Source organism: Carettochelys insculpta, chromosome 6 (assembly GCF_033958435.1).
Source record: "Carettochelys insculpta isolate YL-2023 chromosome 6, ASM3395843v1, whole genome shotgun sequence".
Lineage (NCBI taxonomy): Eukaryota > Metazoa > Chordata > Testudines > Carettochelyidae > Carettochelys > Carettochelys insculpta.
Genome location: NC_134142.1, coordinates 61,525,842 through 61,548,185, shown reverse-complemented (window position 1 = coordinate 61,548,185; position 22,344 = coordinate 61,525,842). Strand labels below are relative to the sequence as shown.

General features: G+C 45.9%; 1 protein-coding gene across 1 annotated transcript in view; it reads left to right on the top strand.

The window, feature by feature from the left end:
* INO80 (INO80 complex ATPase subunit) overlaps positions 1 to 22,344 on the top strand; it is a 134,200-nt gene that overhangs the window by 9,816 nt on the left and 102,040 nt on the right. The window contains exons 2-4 of the mRNA XM_074997009.1: positions 10,155 to 10,340; positions 19,081 to 19,247; positions 19,372 to 19,439. Of these exons, the coding sequence (XP_074853110.1) occupies positions 10,198 to 10,340; positions 19,081 to 19,247; positions 19,372 to 19,439 (378 nt within the window). The 5' untranslated portion in view covers positions 10,155 to 10,197. The remainder of the gene's footprint in view (positions 1 to 10,154; positions 10,341 to 19,080; positions 19,248 to 19,371; positions 19,440 to 22,344) is intronic.

The window sequence follows — 22,344 nt, the reverse complement described above, 5'->3', positions numbered from 1 at the left end:
TTCAAGTGTCCCCGTGGGTGTTCCACATTAGGTGTCGGGCTTGCCCGGCGCCGCAGATCGGATCTTCCAAGCAGTTTCTGCCGGACCGCGGATGCGCCAGTGCGCGCCACTCCCCTGCGCGCTCCCGGCCACGTGCGCGATCCGGTCCCCGCCAGTTCCTCTTAACCGCCGTTGGCTGCAGACGGAATCCGAACAAGGCTAAGGCCAAGTAGCGTATTCAATGGCTTTAACTGTTTTTTCTTTAAAGTTTTTCAAGTACTTAGGCTACTGCAAGTTAGCCGGTTGTTATTTTTAAAAAAAAAACAAAACAACAAACAAACTACAAGCAGGACAGCTTCAATCCAGTCCCAGTAACAAGCGCCGGAGGCCAGGAGCATAGGGCAATCAGCCCTCCTGCTGCAGCAGGCCATCAGAAGGGGAAAACCGCACAGAGAAGGTGCTAAGTACCTGTTTAACAACTGAAAGACTCACCAACAATGTCCTCTTCAGGATTTAAAAAATGTGAGTCCTGCCGAGAGGTGCTGCCAGCGTCTGATGGGCACAGTCTATGCATAAGGTGCCTTGGGGAGTCCCATGTTGCACAGAAATGCTCCTTCTGTGCTAAATTAACAGCCAGAGCAAGGAGAGACAGGGAGATGCGGCTTGAAATGCTGCTTTTCGACAAGGCCCTCCAGCCAGACGTGCCGGAGCGGCCGCAGCAGGAGGGACCCTCCGGGGCCCATAAAAGGAAAGCTGCCTCCCTCACCCCATCAGCGCAAAAACGGAGGAAAGTCTCCCCAGCCCGATCCCTGCTGGCAACAATAGCGAGCGGGACGGGAGGAGCGAGCAGCCCCCAGCCGCAGCAATAGCTGATCGGCGGCGGCACGGAGAGCCACGTGGAAGCGGCTCAGCCTCCGATAATCAGCCAGCCGCCCCGCACCGCAGGCAGGGCAGCGGCTAAACAAGCGCCGGTACCGGCGGCACCGCAGGTAGCAGCACCGACCCCCGGGGAACCGGCGGTGCAGAGCGCGCAGGCACGCAGCCTGCAGGCACCGGAGCACACCGCACGTGCGGCACCGCCCTCGAGCGTGCCGAGCTCGGTGCGGATGGGGCCGGGATCCCCTGTACATCAGGGGGCGGAGTTACCTCCTCAAGGGAGGGGGAAGGCTGCACACAAGAGGAGGCATTGCAGCCCCTCTCCGGACAGGGCTGTGGAGTTGCTTTCTCACAGCCCTCCGCTTATGTTGCAGACTCCAACCAGAAGGCAGGGGTCCCCCCTAGCCTACCCGGAGCCCCCTTCTCCATTTTTTGCAACCAGCCTCACCCTGGCTGGGACCACCTTCACCCTTCCTGGGGTTTGAACCGCTGGACTATTATGCAAAATCGCTCTCTCCAGCCCTCCCTCAGACGCAGAGGGTATGCACCAAGGGAGTGGTCTAGGTCACCTTCCCAAGAGCAGTGCCTATACTGCCATGGTCGCCCCTACCACGCGGGGCATAGACACCATCGGCTATCTACTAGGGAAAGATCCCTACAAACGATCTCGTACCCCCAAGGGCAATTGCGACCGGGGACAGAGACTCAAGCATCTCAGGGGGGACTGGTTATGGAACCCCGAGATTTTCCCTCGCAAACCTCTAGCGAGAGGGTGTACCATCACCAGCAGGAACCGGAAGGGTCCAGAGAGACGTACCCCAGCGGTTCCTCGCTCTCCTCCCCGGATGAGGCTACGGCCCCGAGGGACGTCCATCCTCCGGACGATCTCAAGCAGTTCCAAGAGCTGTTTTACGAGGGTGGCCTTCACGCAAGGCATCCAGACAGCTAAGGTGCAAGAGAAACACCATAAGCTCCTCAAAAATCTGAGACCTCCGGCCTCCTCCAAAATAGCAATACCGCTTGATGACGCAATCTTGGAGTCTGCCACTATGATATGGCAGACTCCTGCGACTATTCCGCCTGTCCACAAGAGAGCGGGGAAAAAACAAACAAAAAAAAAAAAAACTTCGTGCCGACAAAGGGCACGGAGTTCCTGTTCAGCCACCCACAACCAAATTCCTTGGTGGTGGAGTCGTCGCAATGTGGGGGAACAGACAAACATGCCAAAAAGCTAGAGCTGTTGGGCAGAAAGGTCTACTCCTCCTCCACTCTACTGTTGCGAATGGCAAATTACGCAGCGCATCTAGCGAACCATAATTTCGACAACCACATTAGGTTAACCTCCCTCATGGACTCGCTTCCAGAGGGCAAGACCAGTGCTCAAGGCCATCATGCAAGAAGGCTACACGGCCTCGAGGACGGGAGTTCAGATCGCCCTGGATGTTGCGGACACAGCAGCACGCTCCACAGCTACGGCAGTGGTGATGCTAAGGGAGTCCTGGCTCCAGACTCCGGGTATACCAAGGGCCTGCAGACAGAGATAGTCGATCTTCCCTTCGACTCGCAGAAGCTGTTTGCTGAATTAACTAACTCGGTCCTTCATTCCAGTAAAGATTTAAGAGCCACACTTAGGACCCTGGGGATTTATACCCCTCCATGCAGAAAGAAAAGTACTACCCTCAACAAAGATGGTACCAGTACCAGCAACAGCGTCCCCAGTACCACAGGGGTTACGAGCAAGGGCGACATCAACAGCACCAGCAGTACAGAACTCCCAGGCGTTGTTCCCAACACAGCCGTGCGTCCTCAGGGCAGGGCCAAAGGCCACAAGTTTGACACACAGATCCAGGGCTGCGCCATCACTACCATCGCAAGGTCATCCGAAGCGGTTATTCCACCATCGCCTCCGACCATTCTATAACCAGTGGCAAAGGATCACCACAGACAAATGGGTGCTGGAGATCATAGCCACGGGGTACGCCATCCCCTTCCAGTCGCTCCCACCGCCATGACCTCCACCCAGGCCCCACCTCCAGGAGGCCTCCCACGTAGCGAGGCTCAAGCAGGCGGTAGACCATCTCATGCTCATAGGGGCAGTGGAAAGAGTGCCGAAGCAACTGCAAGGGAGAGGGTTCTACTCGAGGTACTTCCTCACGGGGAAAAAGACAGGAGGCGGGAGGTCCATCTTAGATTTTCGAGGCCTCAACCGGTACCTGCGCAAGCAACGCTTTCGGATGATCACAATCGCCTCCATCCTTACGGCACTAGACGATGGAGATTGGTTCGCAGCCCTCGACTTATAAGACGCGTATTTTCACATAACTATTCATCCGGCTCACCTATGATTCCTCTGGTTTTTCATGGTAGGCAAAGAACATTTTCAATACAAGGTCATACCGTTTGGCCTCTCCTCGGCCCCCAGAGTCTTCACCAAGCCCTTGGCAGTGGTGTCAGCCTACCTGCACAGACAGGGGGTATTTATATTCCAGTATCCGGATGACTGCCTACTCAAAGGGGCCTCGAAGGAGGAGGTACTACGCATGATATGCGTCACAGCAGGCATGTTCTCTTCGCTTGGCCTGGTTATCAATCTGACAAAATCAAAGATAGACCCCACACAGGACATAGAGTTCGTAGGGGCACGCATAAATCCTATTACAGCGAGGGCGTATCTACGAGAGACTCGCTTTCAGGCCGTCGGCTCCCTCGTGCAAGTCTTCACCTTCAGCCCTACGGTGCTGGTTCTGACGTGCTTACAGGTGCGGGGCCACATGGCAGCAGCGACGTTCGTAGAACAGAACGCCAGGTTACACATGCGCAGCATGCAGCACTGGCTGGCGAGCGTATACAACCCGGCAGCACACGCTGTTCACAGGGTGGCGTCGCCCACAACAGAGGTGCGCAAATCCCTGCAATGGTGGGTAAACCCCGAGAACCTGCTAACAGGGGTACCCTTCCACCAACCACACACATTGGTTTTTCTTACTACAGACGCCTCCCTCATAGGGTGGGGAGCACACATGGGCGAAGAGGTGACGCAAGGGCTGTGGTCCTCCACGGAGCAGTCACTGCACACAAATATACTGGAGCTCAGAGCAGTGTTCAACGCCTGCAGACACTTTCGAGACCATATAAAAGGCAAAGTAGTCGGGATCAGTATAGTCAATACCTCCACCATGTTTTATATAAATCGGCAAGGAGGAGCTCGGTCCCGTGCCTTATGTGCAGAAGCAGTCCGGTCGTGAAACTGCTGCATCGCCAACAATATAACCTTGAAAGCCTCGTACTTCCCAGGCGCTCACAATGTGAAGGCAGACCAGCTGAGCACGCGTTTTGCACTCACGCACAAGTGGCAGATCCATCCCGATCTGCTGCAACCGATTTTTCATGCATGGGGTTTTCCCCAGATAGACCTGTTTGCTACTCAGCACAACAAGAAGTGCCCACGATTCTGCTCCAGGGCAGGACTGGGACGGGGGTCCCTGAGGGACGCCTTCGCGATCTCATGGAGGGGCCCCCTGCTTTACGCTTTCCCTCCCACAGTGCTCATCCACAAAGTGTTGCAGAAAGCCAGTAGGGAAGGAGCCTGAATGATCCCGATAGTCCCAACGTGGGATCGACAGCAATGGTTCCCCCTACTCTTGCGCATGTCGGACCGGCCACCGATGCCCCTTCCGGTGGCGCCGGATCTGCTCACGCAAGCCCAGGGGTCCATAGTGCATCCGCACCCCCAAGGCCTGCGACTACAAACGTGGTTAATCCATGGCTCAGCTCCCTAGAGAGCACATGTACGGAGGAAGTGCAGCAAGTCCTAGAAAGTAGCAGGAGGACTTCCACCAGGAAGACCTACAAGCAGAAATGGACTCGCTTTACGGCATGGTGTTCTACCAAACAGCTAGCCCCCCTTTTCGGTGCCTATGGCTGTGATATTAGAGTATTTACTGGACCTCAAGAGAGGAGGACTCTCGCTATCCTCGTTTAAGGTCCACCTTGCCGCCTTTTTGGCATTCAGACACGGAGAGACAGGGCACATGGTGTTCGCCCATCCCGTGGTTACCAGGTTCCTTAAAGGGCTGGTAAACCTATACCCCCCTCGGAAACCGCTTCCACTTTCGTGGAACTTGGACCTGGTGCTTAATGCGAAAAGGGGACCACCGTTCGAGCCTTTGGCCACGGTTTCCCTCTGCCTCCTTATGATAAAGACGATCTTTCTTCTCGCAATCACGTCAGCTCGCAGGGTGAGCGAGCTTGCGGCAGTTATGGCAACGCCACCCTGCGCTGTTTTTTCCAAGGAGGCGGTAACCATACGGCTGCATCCAGCCTTTGTTTCTAAAGTTTCTTTCTGAGTTTCATACTAACGAACCTATTGTTTACCCTCGTTTTATCCAAAGCCTCATAACTCTAACAAAGAGGCGCGCCTACACCTCCTGGACGTGAGGAGGCGCTAGCTTTCTATATAGACAGGACCAAGTCCTTCCAGAGAACGGATAGACTCCTAGTCTCTATCGCTCCCAAATCAAAAGGAGAATGTCTCTCTTCGCAGAGACTCTCGAAGCACATCGTATCTTGCATAAAAATGTGCTACAAACTCAAAAAGACTCCTTTCCTGGCCATGCCCAGGGCTCATTCCACTAGGGCGGTGGCAGCATCGACGGCCCTTTTTCAAGGGCGTTGCGCTAAAAGACATTTGCAGAGTGGCGACCTGGTCATCCTGTGACACCTTCGCCAAACATTACGCCCTTCACAGGGTATTCCAAGAGGATACCCTTCTCGACAGCGGTCCTCTCGGGGACAAGCTGCACATAATCCGATTACCCACCTCCTATCTTGGGTTACTGCTGGGTAGTCACCTAATGTGGAGCACCCACGGGGACACTCGAAGAAGAAAGAAAGGTTACTCACCGTAGTAACGGTGGTTCTTCGAGATGTGTCCCCGTGGGTGCTCCACTACCCGCCCATCCTCCCCGCTCCGGATCTCTGTTTAGTGTTTTGCAGGAGCATCCGAGGCGGTTGGTCAAGGAACTGGCGGGGACCGGATCGCGCACGTGGCCGGGAGCGCGCGGGGGAGTGGCGCGCACCGGCGCATGCGCGGTCCGACAGAAACTGCTTGGAAGATCCGATCTGCGGCGCCAGGCAAGCCCGACACCTAATGTGGAGCACCCACGGGGACACATCTCAAAGAACCACTGTTACTACGGTGAGTAACCTTTCTTTTTTTTAATCAATGGTTCAAAAAACCTACTAGATTGACAAAAAGAATGAAGACCTCACGTGGTAGTCTTTACATTCTAGTTCACCAAATACCAACCTCATGGGATTTCTTTTAACTTTATGCCAGATGATGTCAAGAAGTCCTTGGGTAATATCAGATGCCAGATACTTCTTTTAGAGATGTTTCTTGGTGTCCTTTTCTTATGGTTCTATTGTTGATGCTATGTCTGATCACAACTGTGATATAGGTATGAAGTTAACTGCTCTCATTTATTTTACCTTACTAATAGGTAATCAAATAAACATTTTAAATGATGTTCAGATTTTGCCATTGGTAATTTGTTTAAGACTAAACACAAAAAGCAAATCTCAGTTCTCTCCCCTCTGTTTTTATACCCAGCTGTATTTCTAAGAGGCAGAAATTTTACTTGGTTTTACCAGTGTCAATCAGTTGACAACCACTGAGAGTATTGTACAAGTTTAAAAAAAAATTCTGTGATGAATTCAATGACTGTATCTTTGTTTTGACTATAGTGTGACTGAAAAAAATGGTTTAATGAATTTGTCCTCAACACAGTGTTAGTATGCTTAAGAACATTGCTAAATTCCAAAGTTTTGCTTAGTTATTAAGGAGGCAAGAGATTGATTAACCAGTATAATTGAATTGAGGGAGTATTCTAGCAACTAACATTATATGTAAAGTTTATGCAAACAAAAATGGCTTACGTAAAGAAAATAAGTATAATGAAACTTTCCACCTGTTTTCCTACAAATCCTGTAAGTGAGGTATACATGGATTTACCATGTAATTACATATGAGACAGTTCTCTTCTGATTCAAGTGCGGAAGTGGATACTGTGTTGCCATAAGTCAGGAAAAGCATTTACATACTTCAGAACACACTCAATTGAAAAAAGAAATTGGGTGTACTAGTATTTGGTATATTCCATGATATGACAATTTATTACCATGTTAATAAAACTTACCCATTTTGGTTACAGTTTTTTGAAGACCAGAGAGAAATATCTGTTTTCCTGGAACACTGCCTGGGAATCTTGATATTAGGTGTATATATGCCCCTCCAGAGATCCATTTTCTGCTAGACTTATTTACTAACTGTTTCCACCACACAAATTATATATCAGAAGATACTTTGGTGCTGTATTTAAAAACTGGGTTGGATGAAATTCCCCCAGTTTACAGATTAGCAACAAAATCCCAAACCTTCTATTCTGTCCTTTAATGGGGTGGGGGGGAGTAGTTGATGTTTGGTGGCTGTTGAATGCAAAAGTAAGGAATCTGCTTTCCAGAATTCATGATACCTTATCTGGAATAAATTTGACTTTCATAAAGTTTGAAGAATCTTAAAATATTTAGCTTCTGAGGCTCTGTTTCTGCCAAAAGTGTGTGTGATCTTAAAGTTTTTATCTAAATTTGGGAAAATGCTGGGTGCTTTATTCATATCTCAATGATATATTCTTTCCAGTCCAATGATAACTAAGAAGGCTATTAAACAGTAACTGTTGAAGTTAGACTGTTTTAAAATAATCACGAATGCAGGGCTTGCATCCAAGAGTTTTAAAAGAGTTGGCAGGGGAGCTCTCTGAACCACAAATTATTAAGTATATGGACACTGGAGAAGTTCCAGAGGACTGGAAAAATGCTAATGTGGCTATAGTTACCCGAGTCCCTCTGTTTACTCTTTCCATGTTAGTCCATTTTCCATAAGCCCATAATAAATGGCATTAATTAGCTTCCTTTAATTCTTTATTAAATCTAGTCCTTTACCAGGAATTCCATTACTTTGCCAAAGGTCGGTGTCTGTCTAGCGAGGTCCTACAGAGATCAGTTCTTCTCCCTGTGCTATTTAAGACTTGTATCACCACTCTGGAATAAAACAAAATCATTGCTGATTAGATTTGTAGATGATGGAAAGATTGGTGGAGCGGTAACTAATGAAGAGGACAGGTCACTGGTACAAAATTATCTGGATTGTCTGGAAAGCTGGTCTCAAGAAAACATGTTTCTATACATCCAAATGTAAGGTCATGTACTTAATTTCTATGTACTGGGGTATTTGGCACTGATTGAACTGCTACTGGGTTACTGATCCAGTTCAAGACGGATGTTGATGAATTAGAGAGGGTTCAGAGAAGAGCCACCAGAATGATTAAAGGATTAGAAAACAAGTTTTTATATTGAAAGATTTAAGAAGTTGAATCTATTCAGTTTATTAAAGATAGTTAAGAAAAGATTTGGTCAGTTTATAAATAGACGGAGAACAGAAATTTTATAATAGGAATCTCCAGTCTAGCAGACAGAGGGTATGACAAGATTCAGTGTCTGGAAGTTTAGGCCAAATGAATTCAATTTAGAAATAAGATATAATTTTTAATAGATGGGATAATTAAACATTGGAATAATTTACCAAGGCTTGTGGTGGATCCCCCATTTCTGAAAGCTTTTAAATCAAGTCAGCATATTTTTTCTACAAGGTATGCTGTAGTTCAACCACACCCATTAAATTCGAAGTGGAAATAAGTTCCGGGAAGTCTTATGGCCTGTGGTGATGGAGGAGGTCAGAATACGTAATCACAGTAAGCCTTTCTGGTGTTAAAATCTACAAAGGCCAAAAATTGGTTCAGAACTCATTTCAGGTGTGTACTTAAAGCCTTCTGACTAAAGGTACAAGTTTAAAATAAAAACATTCATTCATTTCAGTCACTGAAAAAGGCTGCAATGTTTTGATATAAATGCCAAAATCTCCCTTCAAGTTTTGTGGCACTTAAGGATACCTTTCCAGAAAATGTCATTACACATATGAGACAAACCAAAAGAATTATATGAAATGGCAGTCGATCTTGGCAAAGAAGCAAAAAACTCTTTATGAGATGATTTATGGGGCTTCCCAAGGAACACAATCTCAAGCTGAACAAATTTATTTGCACATGAACATCATTATCGCATACGTAAGGTAGTATCAAGTTCATGGTCCATTTTTATCAGTTTTATGGCCAAAGGGTTTTTTAATTGGTCAGTTAAATATTTTTAGCTGTTTACATCTGAGAACTTATTTGGCCAAGTTAACATTGCTGTTGAAATCCTAATTATGTATTTCCTGTTGTTTTCAAAACTCTGCAGTCTTAGTATTTTAAGACAGATTTTTACAGCTTATTTACTTATACAAGGTTACATGATTTAACATGCACGGACTTTTGTGTTCTTATTCTTGGTGAACGTATATATTTAAATAAGGTGTTTGTGAGCTAACCAAAGAGAGGAACAGGAGTTTTAGGAGCTGGGGACAAAAGTGATCAATCATACAGCAGCACTAGGGGAGCATAATTGTTGACTTGTTTTGAAGCCATTAATTTGAGCCATTGTTTGACCAGTGTACTTGAAGTCATCTCTTCTTAAAAACGTATTGCCGTATTTCAAGTGCTGTTGAAACATATATGAATCCCTTTAATTTTGTGAGGTAGATATGTATTGTTGTTCCTATTTTATGATGAAGAGTGGTGAAGTGACTTTTCCCAAAGGGCACAGGGTGGCTGACTGCAGTGAAACTAACATGAGGAATAGTCTCTCCTGATACCATGTCCCATGCTAGTATCTCCAGAACCCAGTACTTACTAGTTTTTTAGCACATATGATTGATTGACTTTGACAATAAAACCAAATTCCTGTGTTTCTGATATCTAGGTGCCAACCCTTAAGCTTCTTTGGAATACGATGAAGATATACTACAGAAAAGAGCAACAACATTGCTCTTCATTATTGTTTTTTAATTCTTACTGCTTATAGTTTGTCATTCCCAGACAGTTTAATTTCATAGAATTTTTTTGGAAAACCTGCTTCACACCCCTGGTCATCCCAGCTTTCTATCATTCTCTGGTTAATCTTTTGGTTACTTCAGAAATCTGTAAACCTTTTGATCATGAACTCTGTTTTTCCTCTGTCTTCTGTGCTTGGCATCTTTTGGGTTCTGTAAAATAATAGGTAATGTATTCTGCTAGGGCACATAATTCTTTCTCTTCAGTCCCTGGTAAGTGAGGTGATAGTAATGGGCACATTTTGTTCTCACCCAGCTGTGTGTTTGGAGGCATCTGTGCATGAGGAGAGATTTGTTCTATGGCCTCGGAGCTGGGTGCCAGAGGGGATGGCAGCTGCACAGAGCTGGCAAAACCCCTCTATCTTCAGTGTCTGGAGAAAGCTCTGCGATTGGATCAGTTTCTACGACAAACATCCATCATCTTCAACAGGAGTATATCCAGGTACCACAATCCTATCCTGTTTTAGGTTGGGAACACCCAGACTACATCTACATTACAGCCAGGATTGATGCTACAGCAGTCGATACAGTAGGGGTTGGTTTAGCAGGTCTAGTGAAGATCGCTTTGCAGTAACGCTTATACTTACCCCAAACAAGAAAAATAAGGTAAGTTGACAGGAGAGTGTCTCCCATTGATCCAGTGCAGTGTAAACACTGCATGTAGTTGATCTAAACTAACTCCACTACATTATTCGTACAGCTGGAGTTGTGTAATTTAGGTCACTTTACTGCAGTAGAATAGATGTAGCCCCAGAAAAAACTCATTGTATAATATTGTTTCTGTGGTAAAGAGCTTGTAACCACTTATATAGCATAACACCTGCTTTTTCAATTATTTTTGTATTGTGATCTTTTTACCTCATGTTGATTGGTTACTTGGCTCGTTGTTAGCTCATATAATGGTTAAGAATTCTTTTTCTAAGCTTTTACTGCAAAAGTAGGCTTAGGGCAGTTCTATTCTATCCCAGAAGATCGACCTGCTCAGGATCAATCTGCTGGGGTTTGATTTCGTATGTCTAGTATGGACGTATGGACTTCTCTCAGGAGCTGCAGTTGATCTCTGTACTCCTTGCAAGATGCAAGGAGTAAGGGAGGTTGACAGGAGAAACTCTCCCATCTGCCTTCCCTCATATAGACAGCCAAGTTAGCTGAGTGCAGATACATTGATTTTTAGCTATGCAGTTGCTGTAGCATCTGCAGTTAAATTACTTTGCCTAGTCCATACATAGCCTTAGTTTATTAAATCTTAACTTAGTTTTGCAGGGAATTCACCCTTAATTCAGATACCAGAATTGCGTGGTAGGAAACAGAATTATTACGAAACAAAAATCTTCTTCTTCTCTTTTTAAAAAAAACAAAAACAAAAAAGTGTCTAGCTTTTTACAGCATGTTGAGATCTTCCAATGAGAAGTGCTATGTAAGTGTAAAGTGTTACTACATGTACAAGTCAAACACAACTTTAGTAAGGGGTCCATTGACATCCTTGGTCATTTGTTTGAATTAAACAGATTTTTATTTTCTGTATGAATTTTAGATATGGAAACTGTGAGAGAATCGGTTTGCAGGGGAAGAGGGCATAGAAAATTGGTTACCCAGAGAAAAATGGAAAAAGGAGTAAAATTTTTTTACCACCATTTACTGATTTTATGATTTCTCCTTTTATATTATCAGTAGCAATGTCATAGTTAAGGGTGAGCAGAGCTTTCTGTTCAAAAGCTTGTTTTTCAGTGTGCTCTAAAATTCGTAAGAATACGTTTAGGCAGATTGATTAGAAAACTTCCATCAAATGCCAGGCTGGAGCGGAGTTAATGGTGCAAATCTGGGGTTATTTCTTCCAGTGGGTCAAGTTACAGACTCCACTCCAAAATGACACACTTAAAAATCTGTTCCAAGTGTTGGGGGTTTTCCCCCCCCCCTTCTTCCCCCGAGCTGGGGGGAAGAACGTAGGAATGATTCATGTTAAACTGATATCGGTGGATTTCTCACTATTTCAGTTAATGAATGCCAAAGACAAACAGCTGTACAACCCTATTTCAAAAATTGGAAATGTTTCTGGTTCTGTAAAGGGGTTCAAAACTGTTGATGATAAAATCTGGGATGGAAGGGTAGATACCAAATATCAGTTTTCAAAGGCCTGTATAATACTGGCACATTTGGCTTAAAATTTAGTATGCCAGTGGAGGAGTAGAATTACAGTTAGTGGTGTAAATTTGGAGTCACTGGATCAAGGGTTTCCCAAGACACAGCCATTAACAAGGCTAGCTTTTATTTTTCAGTGTGTTCTAAATGTTATGTCACAGGATAAAAACAAATGGAAAATTTGGGGTTATTCTGTTGGGGAGATCCCAAGAGGAAGCCCCCCCCCATTATCATCATCATCAATAACTGTGGGCTCAGCGCCCATTGGTGTCTGATGCCTCTCTCACTATTTCCTTCTGTCTTTCCCTATCCAGTGCAGAGTGGCTTAGTTTCTGTAGACTAACTCTGCACCAATCTACTACATCATCTATCCATTCTCTGTGGGGTCTGCCTCTCCTATTCAAAACATCCATTATGCAGAATACTAGGGTCTTGATTTTTCGTTCATCATTCATTCTGCAAATATGTCCAAATAGTTGTAGCTTCCGTTTTACAACCTTCTGCAGCAGGTTCTTTTTCAGCTGTATCTTCCTATATAATTTCCCATTGGTGACCTTCTGCATCCATCCTATTCTGAGAATCTTTCTATAACAACTCCTTTCAAATGCTAATACTCTTCTTTTTGAATCTTTTGTTATCACCCATGTCTCACATCCGTACAACATGCTGCTGAATACACACGTTTTCAAGGTGCCCAGCTTCATTCTTAAGCTAATTGCTTTGCTTTTCCAGATCTTATCCATCGCCTTCAAATTCGTTCTTGCTTTCGCTATTCTAGTTGTTGTTTCCTTCTTACAGTCTAGATCATATGTTATTGTTGCTCCCCGGATATGTGAGCTTCTCTACATTTTCTAGTTCAATACCATCCAAACTGATCTTCCTTCCTATTTCCTTATCTCCAAACAGCATTGTTTTTATCGATATTCATAATCAGTCTGTACAGCTTCCCTTCTTCATTTAACACCCGCACCATTTTCACTAGCTTTTCCTCATCTTAATCAACGATAACTATATCATCCACGAACTTCAAGTTGTTAATTCTTTTCCCGTGCACAGATATCCCTTCTACCTCTTCCTTGATCTTTTCATCGCACATCTGTAAAGAGCGATGGATGACACTTGGTGATATTGGATCTCCTTGTCTCGTACTTCTACTTGTTTTAAACCAACTTTCCAACTTCCCGCATGTTCTCACCGCTGTCCCCGCATTATCATTGATAACTTTCAACAACCGTATTAGTCTGCCATCCACTCCGTATGACTCCAACACCACCCAAGTCACTTTCTGATCTATACTGTCAAATGCCTTTTGAAAATCAATGAAGCAAGTGTATATGTTTTTGTTCTTTCGTCGAGCTTTCTCCGCTATCAGTCTTAGTGTCAATATTTGCTGTATGGTACTTCTATCTTTTCTGAATCCTGCTTGCTCGTCTGCTATGTGTTCTTCTATCTGCGATCTTTCAGTCAGTATCATCATCAGCACCTTACCTAGATGACTTGTTAGGGCAATCGTTCTGTAGTTCTTGCACTCCAGTGTACTTCCTTTCTTGGCTATTGTCACTAACACAGATCTTGTCCATTCCTTAGGTGCCTTCCCTTCTTTCCATGCTATATTACGTAGTCGGAGTATTTCCTGAATCATGCTTTCTCCGCCATATTTGATCATCTCTCCCGTGATCTTATCGTATTCAGGGCTCTTGTTGTTCTTTAGTCATTTCACTGCTTTTTCTACTTCCTCTTTTGAAATATCGGTTTTGCTTTCGATGTTCGGGGGAGATATCTCTTTCAATTCTTCAGTTGGTCCCTCTGAGACACTCGGGTCCAACTGTGGTTTGTATACATCAGTGCAATATCTCATCCATCACTGCACAATCTCCGCCCTGTTCATGAGCACTTCTTCGTTCTCATCTTTGATCACCATCTGCTTTGGTTACCATTTCCTATTAATATTCGTAATTGTCGTATACACCTCCCTTGTCTTATATTTGCCGTAATACCTCTCAATATCTTCACATTGCTCCTCTAACCATTTCTCCTTATCCTTTCTGGCTGCTTTCCTTACCTCATCGCATTTCATCCTATATTGCTGTTCTGCCATCTCAGAAATATCTCTTCTGATTTTCAATGCTCTTTTTCTCTTGAACCACCTTCAGTGTCTTCTGGGTAATCCACTTCTTACTGATCTTTTCTTCTTCTGGAACAGTCTGCTCAATTGCCTCTTCTATAGCAATGGCTATCCCTGCGACTCTCTTATCTAGGTCTTTTTCTGTGGTGATAGTTTTAATCTTCTGAGGGCTGCTCCATCAATTATCTCTCCATTTCCTTTGAAGCAGCTCTAATTTTCCAGTTGCCCACAGTGTTCGAATGTTCCAATGGATAGCATATGTGTTAGGTGTAATTTTCTTTCGGTAGTTAACTTATTGATCCAATCCCAATCACTCGATTGGTATTGTGGACCTTGTTTATCTGGGCGACGTCCGAGCCGGCATCTTTTAACATTTGGTTTTACTGGCATCAGAGTTAATTCGTATTGTTGTTTGACAGTCAGTGCATCGACACACATCTGACCAACCCTCCTCCTTCATCCAGCCTTGGGACTGGCATGGAGCTCTCAGTGGCTTCATGGTGGAGTTCCCCAGCCCCCCATTACCTGCTTTTAGTTTTCAATGGGTTTTAGAATCATGCGCATAGCAGCAAAACTGGGTGGGGAATTGAGAATGGATGTGCTCTGTACGTGACATAGCTACATAATGCTGAGAGAGTTTTCCTGTAAGCTGCCGGGGAAAGTCATATTCCTCTGGCTCCAGCAGAAGGGGGAGATGTGCTCCTCATGCCCAAGCAAGAGGGCCAAATTAAGAAAGGGGTGAGCTGTAGGGGCTGTAGCCATAAAGCCCTGTGTCCAAACCATCCTCTCTTGGTAGGAGTTTGCTCTACATGCATCTGGTTCCTCCTTGTCCCTACAAGCATGAACTGTGTTGCTTTGAGTACCAGGAAGCTCTGTCTCCATGCTGCTGTCGCACGGACTCAGCCTCTGCCACAGCATCCATGGCCAGGTATCCCAGCTAATGGGAGTCGTGGAGGGTGGTGACTGCAGTTGCGTGAGGTCACAGGGAGCTAATTAGGATAAGCGCCCCACATCCCAGCTCTCACCCCCTATCCTGAGCCTCCCGTGTCCTAATTCTCTTGCAGACCCCACAACCCACACTGAGTTCCTTTCTGCTCCCTAGGTGCTGCCCAGACCCCGCACTCCCTCCTCAGCCTCCTTCCTTTTGCCCTCTTCTGCATTCCAAACCTCTTTGCCCCATCCTGGAGACCTTCCTGCACCCCAAACTCCTCATCCTTAGTCCCACCCCACAGCCCATCCCAGCATCCAGAACACTCACCCCCTAACCCTGAGCCCCCTCCCGCATTTTGAACCCTCAGCCCCACCCCAGCTGCAGAGCATCCATGTGGAGAATATATTGTTATGGGCACCAGTATGCAGGTGATATGTCACACATCTCCTATTGGTGCAGGTAACAAAATTCATTCTGCACAGGGACATGAAAAATTAGAGGAAACACTGTTGCTGAGACATGGGCAAGGAGCTCAGGGCAAGGCGCTTGTGCTCAAGCTTATCTCAAGGTTGAGGCTCCTACTCAGTTCATGATCCCCAAGGAAATGCTCAGTGAATAAGAAGCTGAATGAGCGACCCACTCGGTGGCTTAGACTGAGCAATGCTGATCCGAATGTTAACTTTGCCACTGAAGAGTTAACGCTAAGACGCAGATCTAAACAGTACCTTACTCCTCCATAAGTAACCCTACCACTTCATACACTGCACAACACCAAGTCCAGCACTCCCTTTCAAGCAGTCAAGTGGGGCCTTGCTATACAGCTCTCTTGATCCAGGGAATATTCGCAGCAGGTTGGCAGAGGCTAAGGGAGAGATCTGATACTATGATCCTTCTGATAATTTAGGAAAGGGATCAAAGTGGGCAGGGTTAAGCATACGTGGTATAGGGATACCTTAACTCCGCATTGCTTTTTGTCTAAAATTTGCATCCTGAGAATTGAGCTGTCCTGCTCTAGAAGGGCACGTGGTGCACAGTGCGTTGCTGAGCACCTGCACCCTTACTTCAACATGAATAAAGCTGCGTGTGTAAATGCCAACATGTGGTCCTTGCCACGATTCCTTTATTCCAGTATGTCTGGGCAATGTCACTGAACATGAGCCTTAGCCTGAATATGTTTTAAGTTTGACGTTCCACTGCATTTATTGTGTTAGACTATCTCTAAATCTCGGGTGGTTACAAGACCTGATTACAGTGTGATTTTATTTTTAATAGCACAGGGCAGTATGTGCACTGTCTTGATTTACTGGTTAATTGCATAAGTGTCTGAGAGTAATTCAGTCCTTGAGGACCATACATTTCCAGCAAAGAGCCAAACACACTTTAGTTTTGGGGAGAAGCTGCAGAAGACGGCCCACCCGCAGAATTGCTGCGCTTCCCTGCACAGATCAGCCGGGGATGAGAGGGAATGACCACGTGTGCAGGTTTTTGAGTAAGTGGGGAGGATTGCCCCCACCATACAGAGGCAAGATATGGGTGGGCACATGGAGTTGCAGATCAGTGCTCCCCTGCACTTCTGCAAGCACAGGCCTGCCCAGGTTACGGCTCCATGGAGTCTTGGCTCTGCAGCTGAATGCTGCCTCCTAGGTCTTGGTGCCAGTCATGTTCCCCTTGTGTGTGCTGGGAACCTTCCCGTTTTGTGTGCAGCAGCGAGCGCCCATGGTGGGCCTGGGAAAGAGGAGCTGGGGGACATAAGGGAAGGAGGAGTGAGGGGTAGGTGGAGAGAGGCAGTGTGGAAGGAAGGAAGGAGGGCTGGTATAAGGCAGGGAGAGGGGAATGTGGGACTAAAGTTGGGGGAATAGAGAAGGAAAGAGAGAGGACAATCCTGGGCGAGAAGTGGGAGGTTGGCCAGTGGGAGCCCCAGAGAGCCCTCACCCTGACAAGCCCTTGCCCCCTGCCTTACATCTGGACACCCTAACAAGCCTTCCTCATGCTTCTTATCCCAAAGCAGCTGCACATGGACCCCCACCCTATGAAGCCCCACTTTCCAACATCTGAAATACCCCTGCTGAGTTCCACAGACCCCTCTCCTTATACCCAGATCCCCCACCCCACCTGCTGAGCCCCAACCACTTCCACCTGAATCACTTGCCGAATTCCATTGTCCCTGCAGTCAGAGTCCCCTAACAAGCCCCTTTGCTTCCAGATCTCTGTCTTAGCTGCCTGCACTCAGATTGCCTCACACAGAAACCTTTCTCTGGACCTGGTTCCCCCTACACTAAACCCCTGCACAGGTGGATCCTGTTTGGCTGAACCTGCCCAGCCATATCATGTGCACTTGATGCAGAGGGGCAGGGCCCCATGGTGTTTTTGGGGCAGGCAAAGCTCTTGCAGTGTGTCAGGGTCAGATTCAGCCTCACTGCTGAGTCCACGTACTGTGGAAGATGGGGGGCTTTAGGGTCATCGCCTACCTCAGTGTAGTCAGTGGCCGGTGCTCCCAGCTGTTGTGCTGGAGCCACATTTATCGACCAGCAACATTTGTAGAGAATTGTAAAATACAGTGCACGTAATTTTTAATTTTCTAGTGCACAACTTTAAATTTTATGGTGCAGGATTCCCTCAGGAGTAACATTTGTCTGTACGCTACGTATGGCAGGTAAAGAGCGGTGCCCTTTAGTACATATTGTGTATGGTAAATCCTGAAAATACATGGCTTCAAGTTGCATGTAACTCGCTTTAGCTCAAGTTTAGCACGAATTGAAGCTGCTCTGCAGCTGTCAGCCTGCCTAGCTGCCCGCAGCTGCAGGCAGGTAGGCAGGCTACGAGCCCCTTCTCCCTGCCTGCTGATAGCCAGGGGGTTGGGGGAAGGCAGGGAGAAGCGGCCAGGAAACTGACCAGCCGTGGTGGGCAGTTCAGTTTCCCCGGTCCCAGGAGTGGCAGGGAGCTGGGAACCAGAGGGCAGCCTGGCTCCCTTCTGCTTGCAGAGCCAGGAAACTGACCGGGACAGCAGCCTGGCTCCCAGCTTCCCTCTTCTTGCAGAGCTGAGAAACTGACCAGGGCAGAAGCCCTGATCAGTTTCTTGGCTTCAAGGAGTGGAGGGGAGCTGGGAGCTGCTCCCCTCCATGTGCTGGAGCTGGGAAACTGACTAAGGCTGACTAAGTTTCTCAGCTCTGCAAGGCAAGGGGAGCCAGGAGCTAGACTGCTGCCTGGTTTGGGCTGTCCTGCACTGGTGGGAATCAGGAAACTGACCAGCTATGAGCTGGTCAGTTTTCTGGGTCCTACAAGCAGCAGGGAGCTGGGAATCAGGTTGTCGCTTGGTTCCCATCTCCCCACTATTTTGCGGGACCCAGGAAACTGTGAGCCTGGTGGGCTGGTCAGTTTCCCGGCTCCTGCAAGCCCAGGGGAGCCAGGAACCAAGCAACAGCCTGGTTCCCATCTCCCCGCCAACTTGCATGAAAATTTGAGTTACCCAAGTTGAAAGAACTCAAACCCCGCGTAACTCAAGGGTGTGCATTAGAAGATATCAGATTGCTTAAATGGTCTTTGAAGTAGATGGCCATCCATAAGACCTAAATCAATTTCCTAACTCTATTTGATCAGCTCCTCTTCCATAATTTTTCATGTCATGTTGTTCTAGAATCATTTTATTATTTTCCAAGGTCCTTCTCCCTAGAATAATTAGGCAAAATTATGGCTTCATTTGCCTTGCATTTATATTTTTAAATCAGACAGTTTAATAAAAGTTGTATGATATTGTCAAATTACAGAACACGTGACAAATTCATATAAGCCATTTACGTTAAGCAGTGCTTCAAAGTTTATAATTACTGCAGATCGTTTCAGACCTTTCCAGTCCTTAATCTTTATCTCTAATATAAGTGTTGACACAGGAAAATTGCATTTTCTATAATGTCTTTTATGGGTGTCCTTGTTCCTATATATGTGTGTTTTCCTCTCCTGCTACGATCATATTTTTGTGTCCTGTTGCAGTGATGAAAGCGAGGATGGATTGGATGACAATCCTTTGCTCCCTCAGTCTGGGGATTCCCTGATACAAGTTAAGGAAGAGCCTCCAAACTCATTGCTAGGGGAATCTTCTGGAGCAGGAAATTCTGGAATGCTAAATACACATTCCCTCAATGGAATACTGCAGCCAGGTGAGCGTGCCTGAGATTGAATTCTTGCTTGCTATGGGGCAAAGTGGTTTCTCTGTTTATGTTAATAGGTTCTTTCTTTCAATTCAGTTATTTTATAATAAAATAAAATGTCCTCTTTAAACAGAGCCAAAGTTGGAAAAAGGGAGTCTGTATAACTTTTCCAAACTGAAGAAAAGCAGAAAGTGGTTGAAGGTAAGAGTATGGGTGGTGAAGGGGAGCTGTGATCAAAAACTATTGTGGCATAGCCTCGAGAGGTGTCCTATCTGGACTGGGGAAACGAAAGTGGCTCTGTGGTGGTACCCCCAGTGTGTGTATGAAGCACGAAATGATTTTTAAAAAATAAAACTTGAACCCGCTAGTAAACATTGATCAAAGTATGGGACAACTCTTAACTTGTGCGTTACTGATCACATTCATTATGGCAGTTCCTAAGGGCCACTCAAGAATGGGTAACCGTTGCATGCTACACGAGGTGCAGACAGAGCAAGAAGCATTTCATGTCCTTGAGAATTTACAGTCTAAATAGATAGTACGGACAGGGTAGGGAAGGGAGTGAATAAGCAGAGTGAACAAAGATATGGCAGCCAATGTCATGTTAGTTCCACTTTTCTTTGTATTAATTTATTTTTGGTGGGTTTATGTAAGAGCAAAAATTTAAATGGAAAGACAAAGGAAACAGAGAGGTGAAAGGGGACGGGGAGAGAATAATAGGCACGTGTGGAGTGAAGCCGAAATGAGGAGGCTTCTCCAACCCTCCTCTTCCCCCATCCCTCACAAACAGCCGGTCAAATGCAGTGCGCTAAATATTTCCTCTGACTATTATGTTCTAAGTGGTTCGTTTTCATTTTACCTCTTCCTTGTAAGACTGAGTATTGTCATTGAAAGTACTGGTGTTCCTTATGAGGGTTGCTTGGTACTGCTCTGGTGATGCCCTAAAACCGATGATACCCTCATGATTCAGGCAGATCTTCACATGGCATCGAACCATATAACTACTATCTCTCTTCCCCTGTTCTGGTTTTATGGGATATATGACTGTAGAAAATAGTATTAAGCCAGAGCTCCTGTACTCCTCAGCAACTCCTGGCTATCGGAGTAACCCTAACAGTCTAAAGGTGGTTCTAAGTCATATCAGAGACCAGTTTAATATGCTGTCAGCTTCAGAATAGGGGGAATGTCAAGACAGTTTAAAAGCCACTTTTGTAATCCCTGCTCCAAAGGTGCCCCAAGGGCTCACTGGATACCACCTGTGATTCTGACTCTTATGCTGCAAAGCAGTTGCAGGAGAAGATGCAGTGCCATCTTACTAGGGACAGAGCATAACATTATGAAGATGTATAACTGTGAAGGGATGTAAGAATGTTCAGGGAGTTGTGAAAAGAGGAAAGGTGAGAGCATGAGAAATTTTTCGGTTTTTTTGCCCTTCGTTGGTGTCGTCTTCTGTTCACTGCACCATCTTTATTAACTAAGTTTAAAATCTGACTGTTTTTCAGAAAGTTTCGGTTTAGTCTCTGTATTTTTGCAGGGAAGGAGAGTTTGTTTAGCTTTTATAAAAACAAACCCTAGCAAAGTAAAGCAGCATGCTCTACTCTCAGTTGTGTCCCTGGGAGAGGATGAGTGAGAGAACAAGCACACATGATAGATGTTAGTTACATTGCTTACTGTGCTACTGAAAGGCACTCTGATGCTATCATAATGTGTGGTATGAGAACCCATATAGAACAGAGTGCAGTATGGTCTCCCTGGTTCAGGGTTTCAGCATCTTCTGTATTCTAAAATAGTAGCTGAATTGATGAGGTTCAACAAGTGGTAGTATTTTGATTTATGTAAATGAAGGGTATATGTTCAAAACCATGAAGTATATTTACTGTCTTGTCCAAATTACAATGAGTGCTGGCTACATAAAATGAAATGGATATTTGAGGCCAAATTCGTTATTGCTCCGGGTCTGAATGGGGAAGGAGAGTGGTGGGGAATTGTGGCTTTTTGCTCCTTTATTCTAGAGTTGGTCCCCAGTGAAGGTAAAGTAGCTCAGGACATAGTAGAACTTGTACCTCCCTGTGTATGGCCTCAAAAGGCAGTTCTGGCTTTGTATGAAGAGGGAGAGAATATTTCCTTTAGTGTGTTTATGCTTGGCCTTGGAGGAAAGCTCTCCTCCCTTCCACACATAAAAATTATCATAATAGCGTAGGGCACAGGCTCACCAAATTTGATATCGTGTTTTTGGTAGTTGCTAATATTGTCAGAGAGAGGCAGAAAGCTCAGTAAGGTGCTTAGCCAGTTATGCAGTGCAGTATTTGGCGAGAAGTGGTGTTTGTGTGTGAGTCCTTTCTCTCCGTCATTGATCATCTTGTGTCCACAATCGTGATTAAATTCCATATGAGATTATTAGCCTTGTTATCATAAGAAAATTCTTATGTCGGATCGTTTTGTAAATCCAGCTATGGTGTTTCTGATCGCCTTCAGCACTAAGGGCAGGTCTGTGCTAGACCTGAAAGTTGATCCTAGATATAATTCCAGCTATGACAATTGTATAGCTTGAATCGACGTATCTAATATTGACTTATCAGGGCTTACTCCTTGCGAGAGTGAGGAGTACCAGGGTCGACTGTTGAGCCCTGATGGTTCACTTTAGCATGTCCCTGCTGGGTGCACTAAATCAGTCCCTGGAAGATTACCCCTGACTGGGTCGATCTTCCGGTAAGTATATAGATGTACAGGTTAGCATGAATACTGGAAGGAAAAATTGCTTGCCATTTACTAGCGCTTCAATTTAATTGTGTTCCTTTGAATTCAAATAATTCAAATATGCTTGAACCTCTGTACTCTGGCAACACAAGGAAATAGGGTGTGATGGATTACAGAATTTTCCAGGCCATACAGGGCACTGCAGGATCTGTACATGAGTGGGGTGGGGCACTTACTGGTGCCCTGCTCCCAGGGGTACACATGTGTCCGTGTCCCCTGCTGCTCCCAGGCGCCACACTACCTTCTCCACCGCTGTGGGAATGGTAGGGGAAAGCCTCTGTAGAAGCATGTCACTGTGCTGCCATTGCCCCAGATGTGGGAGAGGAGAACCAGCAGCGCATAGACACCC